General features: G+C 35.6%; 8 protein-coding genes across 8 annotated transcripts; 3 read left to right on the top strand and 5 right to left on the bottom strand.

The window, feature by feature from the left end:
* Positions 1–94: 94 nt before the first annotated feature.
* Positions 95–8,380, bottom strand: CAS4 (Cas4p; the record flags this gene model as incomplete). The annotated part of the gene is made up of 1 exon (XM_043195197.1): positions 95–8,380. One exon carries the CDS (start codon positions 8,378–8,380, stop codon positions 95–97), a length of 8,286 nt encoding a protein of 2,761 aa, XP_043049863.1.
* Positions 8,381–8,714: 334 nt separating this feature from the next.
* On the bottom strand, positions 8,715–9,944 carry KQ657_004527 (SCF ubiquitin ligase complex subunit; the record flags this gene model as incomplete). Its single annotated transcript, XM_043195196.1, has 1 exon — positions 8,715–9,944. The coding sequence occupies one exon, from the start codon at positions 9,942–9,944 to the stop codon at positions 8,715–8,717; it is 1,230 nt and encodes a 409-aa protein (XP_043049862.1).
* A 530-nt stretch (positions 9,945–10,474) lies between these two features.
* Positions 10,475–13,612, top strand: MET18 (Met18p; the record flags this gene model as incomplete). The annotated part of the gene is made up of 1 exon (XM_043195195.1): positions 10,475–13,612. One exon carries the CDS (start codon positions 10,475–10,477, stop codon positions 13,610–13,612), a length of 3,138 nt encoding a protein of 1,045 aa, XP_043049861.1.
* RRT14 (uncharacterized protein) lies at positions 13,613–14,227 on the bottom strand (the record flags this gene model as incomplete). The annotated part of the gene is made up of 1 exon (XM_043195194.1): positions 13,613–14,227. One exon carries the CDS (start codon positions 14,225–14,227, stop codon positions 13,613–13,615), a length of 615 nt encoding a protein of 204 aa, XP_043049860.1.
* A 1,010-nt stretch (positions 14,228–15,237) lies between these two features.
* POX18 (uncharacterized protein) lies at positions 15,238–15,621 on the top strand (the record flags this gene model as incomplete). Its single annotated transcript, XM_043195193.1, has 1 exon — positions 15,238–15,621. The coding sequence occupies one exon, from the start codon at positions 15,238–15,240 to the stop codon at positions 15,619–15,621; it is 384 nt and encodes a 127-aa protein (XP_043049859.1).
* Positions 15,622–15,829: 208 nt separating this feature from the next.
* On the bottom strand, positions 15,830–17,104 carry KQ657_004523 (uncharacterized protein; the record flags this gene model as incomplete). Its single annotated transcript, XM_043195192.1, has 1 exon — positions 15,830–17,104. The coding sequence occupies one exon, from the start codon at positions 17,102–17,104 to the stop codon at positions 15,830–15,832; it is 1,275 nt and encodes a 424-aa protein (XP_043049858.1).
* A 149-nt stretch (positions 17,105–17,253) lies between these two features.
* On the top strand, positions 17,254–18,060 carry KQ657_004522 (Golgi transport complex subunit; the record flags this gene model as incomplete). Its single annotated transcript, XM_043195191.1, has 1 exon — positions 17,254–18,060. One exon carries the CDS (start codon positions 17,254–17,256, stop codon positions 18,058–18,060), a length of 807 nt encoding a protein of 268 aa, XP_043049857.1.
* Positions 18,061–18,100: 40 nt separating this feature from the next.
* Positions 18,101–21,574, bottom strand: PMC1 (calcium-transporting ATPase; the record flags this gene model as incomplete). Its single annotated transcript, XM_043195190.1, has 1 exon — positions 18,101–21,574. The coding sequence occupies one exon, from the start codon at positions 21,572–21,574 to the stop codon at positions 18,101–18,103; it is 3,474 nt and encodes a 1,157-aa protein (XP_043049856.1).
* Between the last annotated feature and the right edge of the window lie 667 nt (positions 21,575–22,241).

Genomic DNA, 22,241 nt, shown 5'->3' with positions numbered 1-22,241 from the left:
TCTTCTCTTCTCATAAGTGAAAAATTTCGTCACCACAAAACCACGTGACCCACCATAGTGTCACGTGACTATTATGTACAATAGTTGGTATAGTCTATTTAAACTTTGGGGAAGGTCTCTTACGATCTTTAGTCTTCACAGGAGCCATTAAAGGCAGTTGCAGTTGCAGTTGCAGTGGTAGTTGTGATTGCAGTTGCAGTTGTTGATGCAGTTGCAGTTGCAGTTGTAAGTGTATTTGTAGATGATTAGATTGAGGTGTACCCGCTTGTCTTGACGATGATGACCCAGACCACATTATACCTTGAAGATTTTCAGATGAAGTACTTATAGGCGAATGTGTGGGAGATATCTTAGAGGACCGCTTAACTCTTTTCTTACCTCCAATTAAAAAGTCTAATCTTGCAGGACTTTGATGAGGATCCGAAACTGGTTCAAATGTTGGAGATGTAGTCGTGTTGGTGTTAGTGCTATTAGTATTGATATGGTTTTGTTCAAAAGTAGCTGTCGATTGATTGATAGGAGTTGTGAAATTATCAAATTTATTCTTTGATACTTTATTATGTCGAAATGGAAGATAAGATCTCTTTGCATGGACAAGAGTATTCTGTTCATTTAAATTAAGTGACCCCATTGAATCCACCAAGTTTGCTTTGAATGAAGCATTACTTTGACTTCTAGCCAAACTTTTGTTTAACATACCCAAAACTTTTTTATCATATATTTGGGGTACGGAATCAACTGGTGAGATGGTTTCATTAGATGACATTGAAGATCCTCGGAAATGATGAAGATGAGGATGGTCTCTTCTTGGACTTGTAACGGGTAAATTATCAGTTTCCTTAGTGAAAAATGAATCAAAATCATCTAAAGCGGCCCACATATGACTTAAAGATGCATCTGGTTCTTCAACCCCCACAGAGAAATTATCACCATATTCAAATTGAGGTTCATAGAAATCATCCATATGGAATTCAATTTCTTCATCTTTATTATTTCCATCAGCATTAATGGTGGTGGCTTCACATGTAGTGAAAACTGCATGAACATTACTTCTAGTTCTATTAGTAGTGGTAGATGGCATAGGAATTGACCATCCATTCTCATTAGGTAACCCGAATAACGTGGCTGTTTGTTCATATTCCTTCTTTGTATCGTTATCACCGATACTGACTCTTAAGAAACTAGGATCAAGTTTGGAACCCGGAATAGCAACAACTTCATCCAATACTTCAAGTGCTTGTTCAGCATAATCAGTGTATAATAATCTTAATAAGGGAAAAATTAAATCGGCTCCCACTCCAACAAATTCATCTCTTTGTAAGTCAATTAAAGGGAACACTTGTTTTAAAAGTGCCAAGGTTTCTAATTTAACCCAAGGAATGCTATTCAGTAAGAATCCTAATAATAATACCAACACTTGAGCTTCATATTGAGGAAAGAAATTACTCTTCATGGTAGCCAAAGTTTGAACCAAAAAGTCCTTTTTAGATCTAAATCTATTCTTTGATAATGAATTCAAAATTCTGGCCAATGCTGGTTTATTACATTGATCTGCCAATTTGGATAATTGAACTGCTGCATCATAAACATCCTTTTTAATGGTTTTCTGTTCCAAGGCATGTAAGAATCGTGGTAAATTAGATGCAACAGACATTATTAATCTACCATCTCCAACTCCAATAATATCACTATCATTCAAAGTGTTTAATTTATCCAAGAATTTAATGGTAAGATTCCATGAAGTTCCTGATCTTAACCCAGTTAAAATAATGTTCTGAAGTCCATCAAACTTCCCTTCCCATTTCAAAGGGAAGGCAGAGATTAGACAGGAAATTGTATCGGGAGAATCCAAATCTATTTTGGATACAAATTTGGACATGGTTGATAAGACTTCAACGAATTCTTGTTCATGGATAGTACTTAAACATGCAACACTGACCCAGAATAATTGAGGGAAATCAATTAAACTTTCAGCCTTCAATTCTGCAGTGATGGCATTCAATGTCATTAAGATTTGTATGGCAAACCCTTGAATATCAACCGAATCATCAGAAATGGTATTGGATAATCTATGAAGCATATCTTTAAGCATTCGTTGATCTAAAAATGAAAGCAATGATCGGAATAATTGGAATGATCGACATGCAATGTGCCTAACAGCACAAGTAGTAGCCCAATTCAATGCAACTCTACCCCAATCGTTTTGTAAAGTTGGAGCAATATTAACAAATATATCAAGTATGTTTCTTGCTAATAGGTCCATACTCTTGGGAGTTCTTGTTCCCTTATTGCCATTGGTTAAATCATCATACATCCAAAGGTCTTTATGGAAATCCTTTTTGATTCTCAATTGCTTGATAACTTGTTCTGATTTAGGTTCATTAGGTGCTAAGGTATGAACCAATTGAATCAATAATGAACGGGCAGCTTCCTGAACTATAGGGATATAGTGATCTAATAAGGAGAAAGATACCTGAAGTAATAATGGTAAACTTTCAACCATTGGTTCATTTTGAATGGTAAACATATCAACCAAAAATATCATTGATAATTGACCCATGGAAAATATGGCATCTTTTTCATTATAAGGAATTAACTCTTGAATATCAGCAACATAGGGTAAATCCGATTCAACTTTGAAACAAGAAATCATTTCTTCAGGGCGGTACTGTTTAGGGACCATGGATTTGGATTGTAAGTTTTCAATATATTTTCCAATAGTAACCTTAACATCTGGATTTGAAAAGGTTAGGTAGTCGTTGATTTGTCTGGCATACTCAACAAATTGAGGTGACCTTCGAACTAAACAAGCCTCCATAAGAAAATCTAAGATAATATCGTAATGTAAGGGTTTGGTACCAATGGCAATCCATAGTGCTTGAACTTCATTTGGTAATGAAGAACTATACTTTACTACTATTTCAAAAAGGTTATAAAGAACCATTTGAAAGTTGGCATCAAGTTTAGACCCCACCACCACAGGACTATCATTTTCGTTATCATTACTGCTATTATCATCAACTGCAGCGTACTTTAGATCCACATGTTGGAGCCACGGTATTAAGCACGTAGAGATATCTTTCCTATTGCAGCCATCCACCAAATTAAAGAACTTTGTAAAGTATGAAATCACTTCAAAGTGTCCTTCAGGATGAGATTCTGCCCAACTATTGGAAATATCGTAAAGTGCTCTCTTATAAACAAGTCTCGTACGACAACAGACAGCTTCCATGTATAGCTTAGCAGTGGAGGTAGTGTAGAACAATTCTTCCATTCTTACCACAAGTCTTATGGCTGCATACCTAACATCATAATCATCATGGCCCACAAATAACACTGCAAAACACATCAATTCCAATGATAGTTCAGTCATCTGTTTATGTTCTAATATTGTTTCAATAAAGGTGACAATGTAAAGGGAAATATTCATTTGAGGTTCTTGAGAAATGTAGCATTCTCGAACAATGTATTGAAATATCGTTGGATTGTTAATATTAGACACCAATACATTGTGTAAAGCATTCTTACCAATTTCACATACAAGTTCATCTCTTGAACAGAAAAGGGAGTGAATCCAAAACATCAAAGCCGGAATATCAAAGGACATTAAAGCTATGGTTCCTGGAATATCAAACAGTTGAGATATTGGCGATGAACATAAACAAGTCATACAACTTAAGGAAGCAAATTGTAAAGCTTTCCTTTCAACCTCAAGTATGGCAGCAGCAGAAGCCCCATCATCCTTTTGTTGAATGGCCATGGCTAGCATTGTAGTATACCGTTCTTCTGCAGTTCTACTGGATTCACCATATCCACACCATTCATGTAAATAAGTATAACAGCCCAACCGAGCTTCAAACGGGAACCACTTATCAACCTCCAGAGTTTGTTGTAAGCCTTTAAAAACGTTCTCCACCAACGTACACCAAAATCTTCTAAGCTTTTGGAATTCAATTGATACTTGAACCGTTGGTAATGAAAGAAAATTCTTTAAGCTTTTCGCAATATTCACAAGATATTCAACAATAGTCAAGTTATCAAAGATAAACGGCTCAGAAACAAATTTTCTGGTAATGTTACTTAAGATTTGGATTATCCCAATTCTTAATCGATCTTCACCGGAATCTCTTGTGGAAGTATGATTACCCCAATCATTTAAACTTGTTGGAGTATTTTCCAATAGGGTCTGGAAAATGTTGATGTTTATGGAACTTAATCCCGTCACCACTGCATCACGAACCATTGACAGCTGAGTCTTCAAAAAGGGAATCATCATTCTGAAAATCGATTTTGCACTGGTGATCTTTTGATGTTGAATATACATTTGCATTGATTTCTTTCTTCCATGAGATGGTTTGGTGGGTATTGCTATTTTTTGTTCACTCGTTGATGTCAATGAACAACAAGCAAATATCAAATAGATTTTCCATTGGTTAATCAATACTTCTGGAGGAGTTGACAATGGCTTGGAGAAAAAAGATGATGTCATCCTATAGGAATCACTGTATTCAAGTACTTGCTCATGCATTTGAACAAGTCGAACACATACAATAGATCGACACATGGCAACAGGCATTGGACACCGTTCAAAAAAAATGTCAAGTAACTTGGGAAAGATTCTAAACCAAACCGTGGTATCTAATCCATGATCAGATTCAGCCAATCGGATCAACATATTCTTCTTATTTCTTAACTTGGATAATCGTTGACGTTCAGGATTACTTAATTCTCTTCTAATTGGTTTCAACAACTCAAAGAAATCAATAACTTGTAAGACATTAGCCAATCGAGTACCGACATCAGCTGCAAACTTTGACGAGCTTCTAGAATGCTGTTTCATTTGTTTCTCTTCGTTAGCATTATTATTGTTATTAGGAATATTGTTGTTGATATTGTTGGTGTCTGTAATTTCATAGATAACTTGGTCAAATTTCTCCACCAATTTTAATATCGAAAGTCCATGGAATCTAGTAGTGAAATCTTGGGAACAGAGAAAAAATAACCCGTTACCTTCTATTTCTTCAATAACAGTGATTATTTCTTTCCATTCTAAGTCCTCCGAAGGTTTAAACTTCATGGCATCAACAGCCGAGGTTTCAATCTTGTGGTTGATCTGATATAAATCATTCAAAACATCCTGATTCATGACTTCATCTTCTTGAGCCAAAGGATTGCTGATGTGAATGTATTTTCGACATTCATTAATATCATTGAACTGTTGAAGCCAGCAGTTCAATAGTTCAACATATAATTTCAAGAGTCTTTGGAATTCATGAGATTCAGTGTATCCGTAATCATACGATGGGTTTGGTCTTTCTGTGAACTGAAAAGCAATTTTAGCAAACGTGGTGATCAATGTGGTAGGGTTCTTCCTAGATGCCAACCTTCTTAACGCTGTCACTGCGCCATTAGATACTCTTTCATCGGAGTGAACAACATTTCTGGTAAGGATCTCAACCACTTGTTTAAATGGAACACCACAAAGCGATACAGTTTCACCAGGAATGGGGACCATGGTCCAAGGAACTGCATTCATCAAATTGGCAAATACTTCATATTGTAGATTCTTTGAAGTATACGAAAAATCCATACCAAAATTGAAAATTGAAGGGTTTTTAATTGAAGGGTTTTTACTTAAAGAATTAGAATGAGATCGAGTATTCGTGGTAGTAGTTAATCTGGAAGCATCTGATCCACATTCTGCATCTAAAAGCTTAAATAATGAAGCAAATGAACGACATATTTCTTCATGTGAAGCTGCATTATTAGAATTTTTAGCTAAGAACATGAATTCATTCAAGCGAATTTTATTTCTTTGTTCTTCAACATTAATAGAATTCTTTGATTTATCCCACCTTGAACCTACCAAACTATATTTGAAAACTCTTGAACCTAACTCTTCATCTGTTGGGAATAACGGTTTATTTCCCAATTCACAATCCTCCAAGATCGATAAATAACTTTTTATAACCAAGATGATTCGTTCAGGGGAAAGACCTTCTAAGGTTGTACCAGGAAACGCAAGATTCAATAGTTTAATAAGAACATTATCAAGAACATAATTCAAATGATGATATCCAACAGCTTTAATAATTTCTTCCAACCCATTAATTAGATACATATCAAAATTGATCCATTGATTCTTCTTTGACACGACAGCCGGGTTAAAAAATAACATATCAAACAAACTATCCAATCTCTTTACAGTATTGTTTAAAGTATCGGGCAACCGATAAACATATACCCAGAGTAACCGTGCTATGCAAATAATAAACGTGGTTTTCTCATTGGCCGGCACTTTAACTTTCAATTTAGATGAATTTTCTTCAATCATTCTTAACCATGATTCAGAAAATAATTCCTTTCTAGAAACCACTAACACAGCAGTCATCAAATGCATTGAATAAGTCCACCCATTGTAAGATGAAAAGGAAAACACATTGTTTATCAACGATGAGTTTGTCATTGAGCTAGAAGTAGTGGCAGGAGACCCTTCTTTATGATTACCACCACGATGAAGATGCCAAATCTTATAAGCTTTATTATAAATCCTTTCCATTGCTTCAACCCAAGTAGGATGGTTGGTCTCAGCAGTCAAAATATTTGCTAGAGGAAGTAATAAATTTCCCAATACATCACAGTAAGCAAACACAATGGCTTCATTACGACTTCTTTCAAAGAATTTAGCCAAAGATAAAATAAATTCTGAACTTTCTTCAAACCTCTCTAAAGAATCATTCTTTAACTTCAAATATTTCATTCCTTGAATTAATAAATGATACTTTGGTTCGTCTTCATGTTTAACTTGAGTTGGAACCTTTTCTAAATCAGCCACAAATCTATCACTAACACTTAAAAATCGTTGTTCAGACATATATCCAAGCAATTCAGTACATAAATTCCAATTAGCAGAACGAACAAGTGATTTACTAGTCAATATAGGATCGGATATTTTCAATTGGATATAAGCCATTTCTTCCAATTTGTCACTTAATTTGACTCCCATATCTTCTATAGAAGTTTGCTTAATGACTTCAATTAATACTCGACAAAGCAAAAACACTGATGATAGAGATCTTCTATCAGCTTTGATTGCTTGCATTTTGGCTGCTTGACGTTCGATATTGGCAATGTCATTATTTGAAACACTTGTATTTCTTTGGTTCAAAGAAGAATTGATGGACGATTCACGTTTCCCCAAGTTACTATGAATATTATTGTTATACTTCCCATGACTTTTTTTTCGAATTAAACTCATGGATTGTCTTTTTTTAATACTATGACCCCCACTATTATTATCAGAAGCTTCCAAATCCCCATATGCAACAGAAGTTCTTTTTAAAGCTTCTTCAACCTTTGCAGCCATTCCAGATGTTTGCAAGGCATCTTCATTCATTCGACTTCTCCATTGCATCATTACATCAACTATTGGACCAGGTTTTCTTCTAGAAATGTATCCAAGAGCCGAAATAACTTTATCAAATTTGGGATCAACTCCTTCACCCAAGACTTCCATCACTGGAGGATCATCATTCTGGGGATAATTCATACATAAATCTAATTTGACATCAGCCATCTTAACAAATTGAGTGAACACAATGTGCATAGTATATTCCACTGGTTTCTTCAGTGCCGACGCTAGACTCCGTCTGATATCCCGTTCATCATCATTCGTTAAAGTAACTGTTTGTATTGTCATGGCCGAGGGAGGTGGCTGAAGGATAGGCGACTCCTTTGATCTACTGGGGGGAAACTTAAACACTTTTGAAGAAGATGTAGCAGCTGTATTAGTTGAGAGCAATGCCACATAATCATCCTGATTTCCTCCTTCTTCCAATTGTTGTTGTCTTTGATGATCTGGAATGACTTCAGGAGCTTGAGGAACAACTTCGCCATCAATCGATAAGCCTGTTTGAGGGAATTCACTATTTTGATTGAAGTATTGAGGAAATTCAGGTTCAGAAATAGGATTCTGTTCCAATGGTGTAGGTTTAATATTTTCATTAGCAGGAGTTGAGGTTCGGATATAAGAAAACTCTGATACTGCAGTTTCCTGAGGAGATTGAAGTTGAGGAACGAAAGCTGTAACTTCATTATCGTCCAATTCATAAGTAACAACAGCCGATTTTGGATCGATTATCGGGATTTGTTTACTGTTTGTAGGGTCTTCCTCAACATCTTGCGAGGAATAGATTTGAAGACCTATAGCATCACCAGAATAGTAGTTCAAAGGTAGCCCAGTTTTAGTACCATTTAATTGATTTATTGAATCATGGACAGGGTGATTCAAAGAGTTCACATCGATTTCTGTGGGAGGTTGTCGATATACATAAGCATTGGGAGTTTGATCCAAATCGTCTAAATCTGGAATTTCAATCATAATAGGATCAGATCAACTCAGATCAGACCAAATGAGGACAGATCAACTCAGATCGAATCAAAACAAAACCGGTCAAAGCAAAGCAAATAACTTGAAGCAACTTAAAGTAACTTGAAGTAACTTGAATCAGCTCAACCAATCAACAAGCGGTACTATGATCTTTATAGTAATAGCTGTCACGATTAACTATGAATACTATGGAGACTTTAGTAGATTATAAACATTAAACTGATTAAGTGCAGGTCGTGTCCAAAGTCAAAAAGGCTCATCGGTATATGGTAGTGGAGTCGTACAACAACTACTACTACTCCTAGATAATAGTTCTATTATTAGACTAATATTGATATGATTTAACTTTCAGAAATCTAAATGGTTTCTCCTTTCTTATCGATAACTGACTAACTTCGCCCTCTCTTGAAGGCACTTCACCTACGACAGGTTTTCTCACTGATTCCATGGCTTCCCAATTAAGTTTCCCATGATAATAATGGGCCATATTCTTAATGACAAATGTATAATAATAAACATGATGAGGACTAGGTCCATTAGTAACCACGATTGTTAGTTTAGAAGTAGAATCATCTAGAGTCCATGATCCACAATAAATTCTACTGGGTTCAGATTTGTATTCGTCTAGCCCACCACCACCACCAGTACTATTGCTATCAGTTGTGGGTGTAGCATATTGCTTTCCACGTTGGATAAAGGGTACAATTTGTTTTGGTTCTAAAAAGGTTAGCAACATTAAACATTGACCATCAGGATAAAATCGGAAATATCGATAATATGTAATAGTTCGAGTAGGATTAATCCAACTACTTGAATCATACAGTTTACCACCTTCGCTTAGGTAGTTCACCACACTAATATAGATCCCACCAAATCTTATATATGGTTGGGTTTTAAGCATTTGTTTAGGTTTAGAACCATATTGAAGATTCAATTTGGCTTCTAACATTTGAACCTTCATTTCCATCGTTAACCCATCATAAATTTGTGATGGATATATTCTATTCCAAAGGTATTTCCAAATGTATTGGTTTCCAAATCCAATATAAGCATTCCGTTTACAAGTCATGGAGAAATTGAACCAAGATTGGCAATCTGTACTAATAAGAATTTCCAAAATATTTACCCATATATCATCATGTAAATCAAGTAACGGAGATATTTGAGGTACTTCAGTATCGGTGATTCCTAATTTTATCACCATACTACCAGGCTCTAGATGATCTGGATTATTCGGATCAAATGGTATGACTTCAGCATATTCAAACGACTGTAATAGTTTATCCACGTTAATTCTCTTCACTTGGTCTTCATCAACCTTTCTGCTGTGTCCTCTTTCTTGTTGTAGCTTCTTAACAAGACCTGGTAAATGCTTTTGTCGATAGATAGTTTCAACATTATGACAAAGCTTAGTGGCCTGTCGATAGTACTTAACCGAATCTGATAATTGGCCTTGTACTTCTCTTTCTTCCGCCAATTCAAATAGTTTGATGGCCGTACGCTCATTTTCTGTTAGCTCATGGGCATGCCTTTCACTACTCTCTACTATAGTCATGATGATGTGGAGAGCAAGGGAATACCCGAAGCTTTATGTTAAAGGCTCCCCAGTTTTCCTCACCTGGCAGCCTGTGTGTAGTCTTATCGGGTTAAGTGAGACTTGACCATACTACGTTTCAATGAGACTACTACACTTTAATACTAATGATTATCAACCATTAGGTTATAACAACTGATAGATGGTAATTATGGATCTAGAAGAAACGAACTTAGCCATTTGTATTACCATCAGCTTACGTGATCTACAATCTCTATGAAAAGCTGTATTTGACTCAGTCAATAAAAACCATACAATGCTGCAAGTACATCATTATAACATCTCCTACTAACGATGTAACGTCTCTTACTTACAACTACACCTCGTACCAATTGTGTCTTATCTTATCTACGTTAATTACTAAGAGCGTAGAAAATTTTTCCACACACTCCAACAATCTGAGATCGAGATCTGGTAGTACGTACTACAGAAATATACACCAGTACATTGATGACAAGGAATAGTATTATAGCAGCTTTGGATAGTATAATATGTCTGAACCGTTGGAAGTCCATGATCCAGCTACATTGATTCATCAGTTTATTGCACTGACTACTATAGAAGATGGATCAAACACTGCCAATGAATTTACCTTGATCTTGGGTGAATTGATAACCGAAGGCAAAATGTCATTACTTGAATTCATTCAATTATTGGGTCCAACTTTAACCTCAGATAAAGATAGTGTTAGAAGCAAAGCCGTCCACTGTCTAAGCTCAACATTGACTAATTTGGAACCCAATACTGCTACAATTACTATGAAAGATGTCAATGTTTTAATTGACTTTTTGCTTTCCAAGTTTGATGATAATCCCAGTTTACAATATTGCTTGCGCTTGATTGATTCCTTGATAGTGTCGAAGAATTTCAAGCCATCTGCCAACGATAATTTGCAAAAAATCTTACAACGGTTGAATAAACAATATTATACTCCAAGATCTCATTTGGCCAAAGTAAGATATTATGCCTTCAAAGTTCTTCAGTCGTTATTATTGAACCATAAAGATTATATAACCATCAATCATTACCAGCTATTCACGGAAACTTTTATCCATGTTGCTACTGGAGAAAAAGACCCTAGAAACTTGTTAATATCATTCCAATTGAACTCCATGATCAACAAATCTTTTAGTCAGTTGGACCCAACTCTTGTCGAACAATTGTTTGATGTCTGTTTCTGTTACTTCCCCATTACTTTCACTCCTCCTCCCAATGATCCTTATGGTATTACCTCTGAACAGTTAAAGACTGGCTTGCGTAATGCTATAGCCTCTCAATCATTATATGCCAAAGATCTGTTTCCTAGTTTATTTGAAAAGTTAACGTCTACAAATCCTACTATTAGAAATGACGTCTTGATAACTTTATTGGAATGTATTGAGAGTTATTCACAAGAAACAATTGTACAATATTGGCTTTCTATTTGGAACGCAGTTAAGTTTGAAATCTTGCATAATGAAGTTACCACTCAATTGAAGCCAAATGAAGATTATCTTATCCCACCCAATTATATTACTCAATATGGTGATGATTCCGAAGAAAAGACTCTTTTATTAGTCTTGGATTTATTCACTAAGATCTTGGATAAATTTGAAGATAATTATGACGCTTTGAAAAGTTACCTTGATATTGTCATTACTGAACTAACCCCTAAATTGAAAGGATTAAAAGAAAAGTCATACAAACATTCCATTATTATTTTGTCGGTTCTTGCTTCTTGCAACGAATCAAGTTTCCTAACCATTTCTAAATTCTTATTTAGTACCGATATTTGGGGGAAGTACATTGATAATGAAACTATCACAACAATTGAGCACCAAAATGAACCTTTGAATACTTCCAAACAAAGAGATTTAATTGATAGTTTTGGATATATGTTCATTGCCTATGATATATTGGCATCAAATACAAATTTGGACGATAGTTTTACTCAAACAAACAGTTTATTTACTCATAAAGATCATTTGTTGATCTTTATGGGTCAATTATTGCAGTCATCTTCACTTTTGGAAAAGACATTGAAGTGTAAGTTAATCCAACAATTGACCAAATTGATCAGATTACCTGAATATTTGAATCCACGGGAAGACTTACTCGTTATTACTTATTTTAACGATAATTTGATAAGCACAATTGATCAAGAAAAGACATCGTGGGATACAGATATTGTTTTAAGAGAAATTGTTTTGAATATGAAGAAACTTAGTAACAATGACGTAATCATCTCCATGTTTATTGAACAATGTCTTCCTAATATATTGAATCATTTAACTGCCGATTTCCCCTCGTACCCTAAGATTTTAAATTTATTGAGTGAATTGGTATTCAATTATAGAATGTTGGAAACGTTATCTATTAGATTATTGGGGAGATTAACTGATGCTTCTACCTTTGCAGGTGAGTCTCAATTTGGCAAACTAATCATTGATACCCTTGTTAAGCTGATTATTAATTCTCCAGAAAGTATATTAAAGGTTAATTTTGAATCTTGGTACAAAAACTTTATACCACGTTTCCTAACCTCTATTGTTAACCATAATATTGATTCTATGGATTATGGTACTATTGAGGCATGTGGTGAGTTTTTGGGTTTAGTGATAAGATTAACCCATAAACTGAAACATCAATTCATCATAAATGATTACATGACAAGATATCATGGCACTAGTTTTGAGTCGATGAACAAGGCTATCATTATTTCCAACAGAGTATTGAGCAACATTGATAAGTCAGTTGATTATTCACCTGACTACACCAGTATCATTGGACTTCTTCAGCAACGTAATGGAGATGAGTATTTGAGATTAAGCTACTTACAAACATTGGCAATCATCATGAATAAGTTTACAAAGGGTATTGATGAAGAATACCTTGAAGAATTATACGGAAATTTAACACTGATTAAGCAAGTTGAATTATTTGCTTGGGTTATTAAAGGATTGGTAATGAAGTTGGATCCCTTGGGGGTAAAGTTTTTGTTAAAACTTGTTACGAAATTAAAAGAAGAATCATCACCAGTGGCTAAGGCATTCAATATTATTTATATTGATTTACCCAATTTTATTCCATTTCATTTCCCCAATTACAGCAATGGCAGTGGACCAATAAATGATGTTCGTAACTTGAACGTCAAACCACTTTACAAGCAATTTACATTTGAGCAAATACTTCCCGAATTAATTGAAGGGTACACTTCAACAAGAAACACAACTTATTTAGTTGCATTGTCATTGGTATTGAACAATTTACCTAGTTCTATTTATCAACCTCATTTGAAACAAATTCTTCCCTTAATTATGAATAGTCTTGTGTTGAATAGTCCCATGTTGATCAAAGCATCTTTAATGACTTTAGAAATGATAATTGCTGAGGATTCCTTGGTCATGGACCAATTAGATACCATTGTTCCTCGATTACTTTCATTATCATTGAGTGGATCTGCAGAAACCAGAACATTAAGTTTGAAATGCATTTATAATTTATTCAATGGGTTTCAGCCTCGGGAGAAATTATTCAAATATAAACAACAAACATTAACCCAACTAATTCCAGTATTAGATGATCGAAAGAGACATATCCGAAAGATTGCTTGTGATATTCGTCAAGAATTATATGAGATGGATGTCTAACTAATCAGATTCGTCATCATCATCAACGCCAACAGGTGCCAAACCTGGTGTTAAACCAGGATACGAAATGAATCCCTTGTTGATCTTGTCTTGGAACTGTTGCTTCTGTCTATCTTTTGAAGTTGACTTTGACTTTGACTTTTTGGTGTTCAACTTTTCAAGTATATCCTTCTTAACAAAATCTAATTCTTCTTTAACTTCCAAATCCAGAATCTCACTAACTCGTTTAATACTATTGACGTTTCTTTTAATCAACTTATTCAAGTATTTTTCTTCTTCAATCGTTAAATCATCACGATGGCGGTTCTTAATTAAATCATATTTGGCCAATTTGGCTACACGTTTAGATTCAGCTTGATTCTTCAACACCAGCTTATTGAGTTTAGCCTTATTCAGTTTATTGATCTTTTTGATTTCATGTTTGGATAATTTTGATCTCTTAATCTGTTGATGAATTTGTTGTGTAGAGGAACTTATTTTCGAGTTCTTATTATTACTGTTATTATTCCATAGTTGTGACTTTGTTTCATCAACCGTCGTTCCAGGCAAATAAGTTGCTAATAGCCTGTTGATTGTAGATTCTGTTTGCGTTTTAGATGATGTGGAGCTGAACATCTTGAGACCGAGGCGTGGTTGTAATATGAGATGAGATACTTGTTAATGTACGATGACTTTAATTATTAGTGAAAAATTCACAATCATACCGAGGCGCTACCGTGTGCTTACGTAATATTACGGCAATGGTATGCTTCTGGTGGAGTACAATAAACTGCATAAAGTTGCAAATGCATGGAACAAAGATGGAACTACACAGTATAGAGGGACATAATAACATATGTTAATACAAATTAATCCGAGGCTGGTAGTGTGATAAGTCAATATAGTGCACACTAAAATTATTCCATGTCCATTATGTCCATTATACGCTGTCCATAGTAAGACGGACATAAAACTTGACTCCTCTTGAAAACTTACTTCCTATTTAGGCAGGAAGACTCCGACGACCACGGACTGCAACCTTAACACTCCAAGTCCCCGCGAAATGCATGAGAGATTATCGGCGATACCAGTCTCAAAGGAGGGGGACACCCAGATGCCCCACCGAGGTTTAGTATACATTGATGACCGTGGATCAAATACATACAGGGAACAGTAAAATATAGTGTAGTACATACCGCAAGTATCTTAGGAACATAAAGTGTAGTGTCTGGTCCACTTGGGTATACTACAAGTGAAATGCTCCGTTTCATGGTACGTAAAGCGTCGTCGTACAACATAGAAAGAGTCATAAGCATCACCATTATACCCTGATAATGACCTGCAACGTCATCTAATACCATCACACTACCATTCGCAATGACAGTACCAGATTAGTGCGAAAGGTGATTTTTTCACAAGCACCTTTATGAAACGATACCCGTTTTAGGTAAGGGTAGCTTGTGATTTACCCCAGACTTTATTAGTAGAAAAAGTTGCTCCAAGTAAAGTATAAATGGCTTTGAAATCCTCCTTTGAGTGAAGTAAAATTATTCACAACCTTATCTCATTCTAAGAACTTGATTCAAGTGCTCATTCTCTTGGTTTAATTTTATTACTACTTTTACATTCCAATTAATTTAAATATAATGTCTGGTGTCGTCGCTGATGGATTCAACTCCTCTCCAATGTGGGAAATGATTGAAAATGGTTTGCAACAACCCGATCTCAAAGAAAAGGCCATCAAATCTGTTGGAGCTATTCTCGTTATCACCTTGAAGAACAAGGACGGTAAGGAACAATCTTGGGTTATGGACTTGAAGGATAAGGGTACCGTTGCTAAGGTTGATACTCCTCCAAAAAATGATGTTCAATTGATCTTGAAGGATGCTGACTTTGTTAAGATGGCTGAAAACAAGGCTAACGGTCAAAAGTTGTTCATGAGTGGTAAATTGAAGATCAAGGGTAATATGATGAAGGCTGCTTCTCTTGAAACTGTCTTCAAGCAATTGGACCCAAGAGCAAAGTTGTAAGCAAGTCTTGTGATTTTGATCTGTCTGAGTATTTTTATGCCTATAATGAAAATATAATGATCTGCTAGTGTTGATTGGTACTAGATGATATCAATTCTATATATATATTGCCAGGTGTTTCTCATTGTATTATATATATATATATGTATGCATAATATGATGGAAATTTTCTGAAATGTATATATGTATATATACTGGTAACATGGCTTTACCTGTAGCTGTAAAGGAATCCATCATTGCCTACAACATATAATACATTGTTCTTTACAGTCATATCAGTCAATTGGAAAACTTCAGGTAGTCCTACCAAGTAGTGCAATGAATCCATTGTGCTCTTGGCTAAGTCTATACTCAATCGAAGTAACGTTTCAGGCCCATTATATATAACAAGCTTTATGGTATCTTGATGATGACTCAATTCAATACACTCAATAAGACTAATTGGATAATCCTGATTGAACTGAATTTGAAAGACTTTCTCGTTTGTTTTTAAACTCCAGATACTTAAAACCCCATTCTCGTGTCCACTAACAAGGTACTTATTCTCCACATTAATTAATTTAACAATTGGATCATCATTCTTAAATTTGATTCTAGTTTGGTTGTGGTTAACAATATCAAATTGTTGAATTATTCCACTTTGATATCCAGCATAGAAACATATACCCGAGGTTTCAAATTCATTTACGTTATTAATAGGTTGATCTTTCAAAGGTTCGATGTTCCCAAGAACTATGCTGTTCACTGGATCATCAATGCCATCTATTCTGTAAAATGATTTCACCAATGTACCACTGCCGCAATCCCACAAATTGATCTTACCATCCTTTGATCCCGTAAGAACGTTTCTTCCTTTACATCCAATCAATTGTAAACTGGTGATAGTCTTTTTATGTCCAATGAAAGTGCGCACAGGTTGAGGATCTTCATCTTCGTCTTGATCTTCATCACCTTCGTCTTCATGTTTGGTTTGCTCTAGTGGAAAAATATTACATGAGTAGTCCAAATTCACGGTAAGAATGACTTTATTGGATGGGAACAAATATGCCTTTAAAATAGGACTCGTGACTTTACTGGATAGCCTCAATTGATTAGTTATAACTTTTTCTTTTATATCAATACAAGCGACTTCAAAGTCTTTGGCCACAATAACTATTGGAGTATCAACACTTTTGGCGGCGTCAATGGAATTAATCGTACCTTCAATGGTTGTAACATCGATACCGGTTTCAATAATATACCTATCGTCCTTCAACTTCAATTCATATTGATGTGACTTTAAAGGGGTTAATGTGACTTGAACGTTGCTATAGGATAGGTGATCACCTTTAGCTATGGTTAAATCGTAATACTCAGTAATTGCATCATCTGCCTTATTCAACAGACGTCTGGTAACCCATATGTCTTCCTCGTCGACTACACCTCGTGTGCAATCGTCTATAACGCTTTCAAAGCTTTGTTGAATGGTGATTAAAGGTATCATAATCAAAGAAGTCAAGTTGGTTTGTATGAGACATTGCGACATCAATAGATTTAAATATAAAGTGCACTTATTCTTCTGTCAGCTATCAATACTGTACACGATTACCCTCCACGATTACCATCCGCTGTCCACTATTAATATTGCCCATTATGACAAAGGAGTATGAAGAACAGCTTGCTATGTTTTTTGACCTGGGGTTCCAGGCTTCCAATTACATCAATGCCCTTCACCAATCAATACTCAGTTCTGAACCCACTACATCCCCGAAGTTGGGCCATATCCCAGCAGAATTACACTCGAACTCTCAGGCCACAGGTCATGGCGTCTACACAGATCAAAACTTGCAAGCAATCAACAACAGTATGGGAACCTTGATCACCCATTTGGACTACTATGTGCTGGAACTAAACCAAGACATGATCCAACAATTGGAAAGGTTATCCAGAGTGCTAGAGACTAACGAAGATTCCAATAGTAATACTAATAACAGATTGAATTACTACTTGAATATGTTGGATAGTAATGTCTCCAGTTTAGATGAAGAACTATCGAAAGTAACTAAAGAGTTGGATATAGTAGATGATTCTGATCCTGGGAACGTGGTGGTTGCTCAATTAATTAAATATAAGGAAATTCAAGATAATATCAAGAAAGTGCTTGGGTTGTTTACCACAATAGAAAAATATGATCCAACTGTTGATTATAACCAAGATTTAACTATAGAAAAGTTCCAAACACTAACCGATAGATTATACAAACATTTAAGTAAACTCATGATTCAAGATGCAAATTACAATTCAGTGAATCAAGGTACGTTAGAGATAATTGATACATTCATTGATCTTCAATTACTCTTCAAGAACTTGACACAATTCTTTCCCATCTATAAGAAGTTCGCCATCAATCTTATGGATGACAAAAACAGATACCTAAGTATGAGAAAGCATTTGCTTTAACAAAAATATTGATAACATTAATAATATACACTTAGTCTAATTATTCAGCCTTCCCCGGCTCTACTTCACCATTTTCCCTCTTATTACCAGCTTCTTCATCAGAGTTCTTTCTGTTGGCTCTATTCTTCTTCAGAAGGAACTTGAGCCCAGCATAGTACAAGAATGTATTGAATGCTTTGGTTGGGAATAACCGTTCAACCCAAATGTTGGGGATGATTCGAATGATTATACCAACAGGAATAGAAAGGAACCCACAAATAATAGCGGTAGCCCACATTCCAGGAGTTTGTCTAGCAATAGAAAATGCTGCTCCACCAACAAACATAATAAGCACTTGACATGCTCCAATAAGTACAGTAATGACAATGAAATACCAGTTTCTCAATAAATGTTGGAAGAAATCCAAATTCTCTCTAGTGATACGTCCTCTAATAGTAGTGATTTCATCAGCCTCATCAAGCTTTCTTGTGACCACCAACTTCCAGAATTGTAACCAAACAAAGGCATTGAAGGTCATAGCATCCAATTGTTTCTGTTCGTGATTATCAATTGCACCGTTACCAAAGAAGAAATGAGGCCCTTTGAAATGAAGAATAAAAGTTACAGTCAATTGCATGGCTGATTGTCCAAGAATCATTTTCCACATAGATGTTGAAATCAATGGCAGTGTTCTACCTGCTGGAGGACGGTTTAAAAGTGAATCGTCTGGTTTATCTGTTGCTAATGCCAAAGCAGCTAAAGTGTCCATAATCAAATTAACCCAAAGCAATTGGACAGCTGTTAAAACTGAATGCCCATCCGATGATGCAACAGCTGAAACAAATGTAAGCACACAAGCAGTAATGTTCACTGTTAATTGAAATTGAATAAACTTCTTGATGGAAGTTGCAACTGTTCTACCCCATTTGATGGCTTGAACAATATCAGTGAAATCATCAGTCATTAGAATAATATCGGAAGCTTCACGTGCAACTTCGGTACCAGCAATACCCATAGAAAACCCAACATCAGCCAATTTCAATGCAGGGGCATCATTAGTACCATCACCAGTAACAGCAACAACTTCACCTAATTTTCTTAAAGTATCAACCAATATTCTTTTGTCTTCAGGAGATGATCTTGCCAACACCTTCAAATTAGGTACAATTCTTTGTCTTTCCTTCAACAGTAATTCACGAAACACTGGACCTTCCATACATGCAAATTCATTATCCAAATCCGGAGCAACAAGGATATTACAATTCTTTGAAATGGATTTGGCAGTACGCAAATTATCACCAGTGACCATACGAACAGAAACTCCAGCCTTCTTACATTGTAAAACTGCTTCAGGGACATCTTCTTTGACAGGATCTTGAATACCTACGAGCATATCCAAAATCAAGCTCCGTTCTTGAAATGCAGAATGAGAAGCATTGAATAAAAGCTTAGGATCTGCTTCCCGAGGATTATTTTCATCAGCAATTTCAGTGGGTGGCCAAGATTTCAAATGGGAAAAGTCACGATGGGCTAACATGATTGCTCTAAGGGCATCAATACCATATTCATCAATTTTGCATAATACCCGTTCTCTATCAGATCTGTCGAGTTTATGATTAGTAGTTGTTTCATACCCACATTGTTTGAATACAATTTCAGCTGCACCTTTGATATAAAACCGGAAACCTTTACCTGGACCCAACTTAACAATGATACCAGCCCATTTACGAGAAGATTCAAAAGGTATAGTTTGAACGATTTCTGGACGATTTTGAGTACGAATAGACTCAAGACTTTGCAGCTTGAAAAGATTCATTGATTCCCTGGCAAAAATAAGTAAAGCAGATTCAGTTTTGTTACCCAAATAAGGTTCAGACTCAACACCTAAAGCAGTCTGAGAATGTGCTTTTTGTTGACCTCGTATATTGGAAATTAAAGTAGAGATCAATGATTTTGGCTTGGGCTTTTCTCTAGCCTTATTATATATGGATTCATCAAACTTTTCATTTTCAAATGCAGTCGAGTTCAAGGTTATATTTGCAGCAATAACGTCTTTAAGTCCACCAGGGAGGTTAGTGACGGTTGAAAGTGCATCTGATCTGGAATCGAAGAAGAAATCCTTATTGAAATAAGCTCTAACAATACGCATTTTATTTTCCGTTAAAGTTCCTGTTTTATCTGAGCAAATTGCCGTTGCACCACCCATGATTTCACAGGATTTTAAGACTCTAACCAAATTACCATTTTGAGCCATTCTAGTAGTTGCAAACGCTAAAGCCAAAGTAACAGCAAGAGGTAAACCTTCAGGTACGGCAACAACCACAATTGTCACAGCAGTAATTAAAATATCAATAAACTTCTTACCCTTCTCTGTTGCAGGTAAGTCATGGAAAGAACCATTTGGAGCAATATGAACACCATATCTAATCAATAAAACCACAAATAAAATCAAAGCTGCAAGGAACCCATATCTTGAAATACCTTCGGCAAGAGCATCCAAACGAGCTTGCATTGGAGTTACTTCTGCTTCCACATCTAAAGCCATCATAGTTCTACCATGCATAGAATTAGGACCAACAGCTGTGGCGATGGCATTACCATAACCACCAAGTACTTTTGAACCTGATATCATATACGGATCTTTAAATTTTATTTCTGTTGACCCCAAATCTTCAGTAGTTGGTAATTGTCGTTCATAATGATGAAGACAATCTTGAGCAGGCCATTTACGAACAGTATTTGATTCCCCAGTAATTGAAGACTCGTCACATTCAATTTCACCAGAAACTAAAATAGCATCAACAGGGATCACATCACCAGTTTGTAAGTTGATTAAATCACCAACCAATAAGTCAAATATGGAAATATATTTCTGAGAGCCATTTCTAATAACGACAACTTCTCGATCTTCCTTTTTAGCATTTAACTTTGCAAATTGTCTTTCCTTTTGCCAATCATTAGCAGCACCCACAATGACGACAATGATAACTGCTGTTATGATGGCCACCCCTTCTACCCAATCCAATTTGGGTAACGGTAAGCCTTCGTCGTCGTATACAGTACCTTGACCAAAAGTTTCATATAGTCCAAGAGCTAGAGAGATTACAGCAGCTATGGATAAAAGGATTAAAACCTTATCATGCATAGCTTCCCAGCATAATCTTATAAATGATTTTGGTTTTCTTGTAGGTAAAACATTCTCACCAAACTGAAGTTTTCTTGGTTGTATATCATTTTCCTCATCACGATCTTGAATACCATGAGATGTCGAACTGTTTAGTAAGTCATATACCAAATGATCTAATCCACCTAAATTATACAATCTAGCAATTGATTTAGGATCATGGAGTTGACTTAATTCTCGTGGACATATTTCATAGAATCCCTTTTGCAAGGGAGTATCTGAAGATACACTTGAAACATCACTTATATTTCCACCATTATCATTAATATTGGTACGCAGTGGAATATCTAATTTTGATCTATTTGGTACTTCCAAAGTATCTGAGCCTTGAGAATGCTCATTATTTGCCATGGTAGCAATAATGATATAATTAAAGACTTGAAGAGATGATGGCCCAAGATTTTCGCAACTATGGATAGGAATATATGTTCACTGGAAACCTAATGGAAGGCAAAAATAAAAAAGATTAATAATATTTAAACATATAAAGTCTTTGGTGGTCATTCATTGAATAAATTCCCAAATGATGATACAGAACGAGGCAGTGGAATGAAATTTATACTAGTCTCACAACTCCCCCATACAAAATTCAATCCTGAATATACAATAGGCTAAACGGAACCTAATGAAGAATCCATTTTGAACTTAATTGCGCCGCACGCACTGTGAGATACCTTATGGAATCCCTACTCCTTGTGACCTCAAGGCTAACATAAAATACACAGCCTTCGCCGCAGTACAAGTTACCGTAGGTTACATTGATTAAAGTGGCTGCTACAATCGATCTGTCTGTGGGATTATATGCTAAGTAAAATCCTATCGATTTGAATAAAGAGAAGTAAGTTTCACATACATATTTGTAGATTCCTGCATCTAATGAGTATCAGATAATGCCTTTTAATTCCATCAAGTAATTGTATTTCCGTTGTATTTCCGTCCAAATTGGTGATGAGCTACTAGTTAATGACAAGTATATCAAACTACATAGTGAAGCTCTAATAGTGACATGTATGGTATT

Source organism: Scheffersomyces spartinae (assembly GCF_019049425.1).
Source record: "Scheffersomyces spartinae strain ARV_011 chromosome Unknown scaffold_7, whole genome shotgun sequence".
NCBI classification, from domain to species: Eukaryota; Fungi; Ascomycota; class Pichiomycetes; order Serinales; family Debaryomycetaceae; genus Lizanozyma; species Lizanozyma spartinae.
The sequence above is the reverse complement of the archived record's forward strand: the minus strand, read 5'-3'. Positions and strand labels throughout refer to the sequence as shown.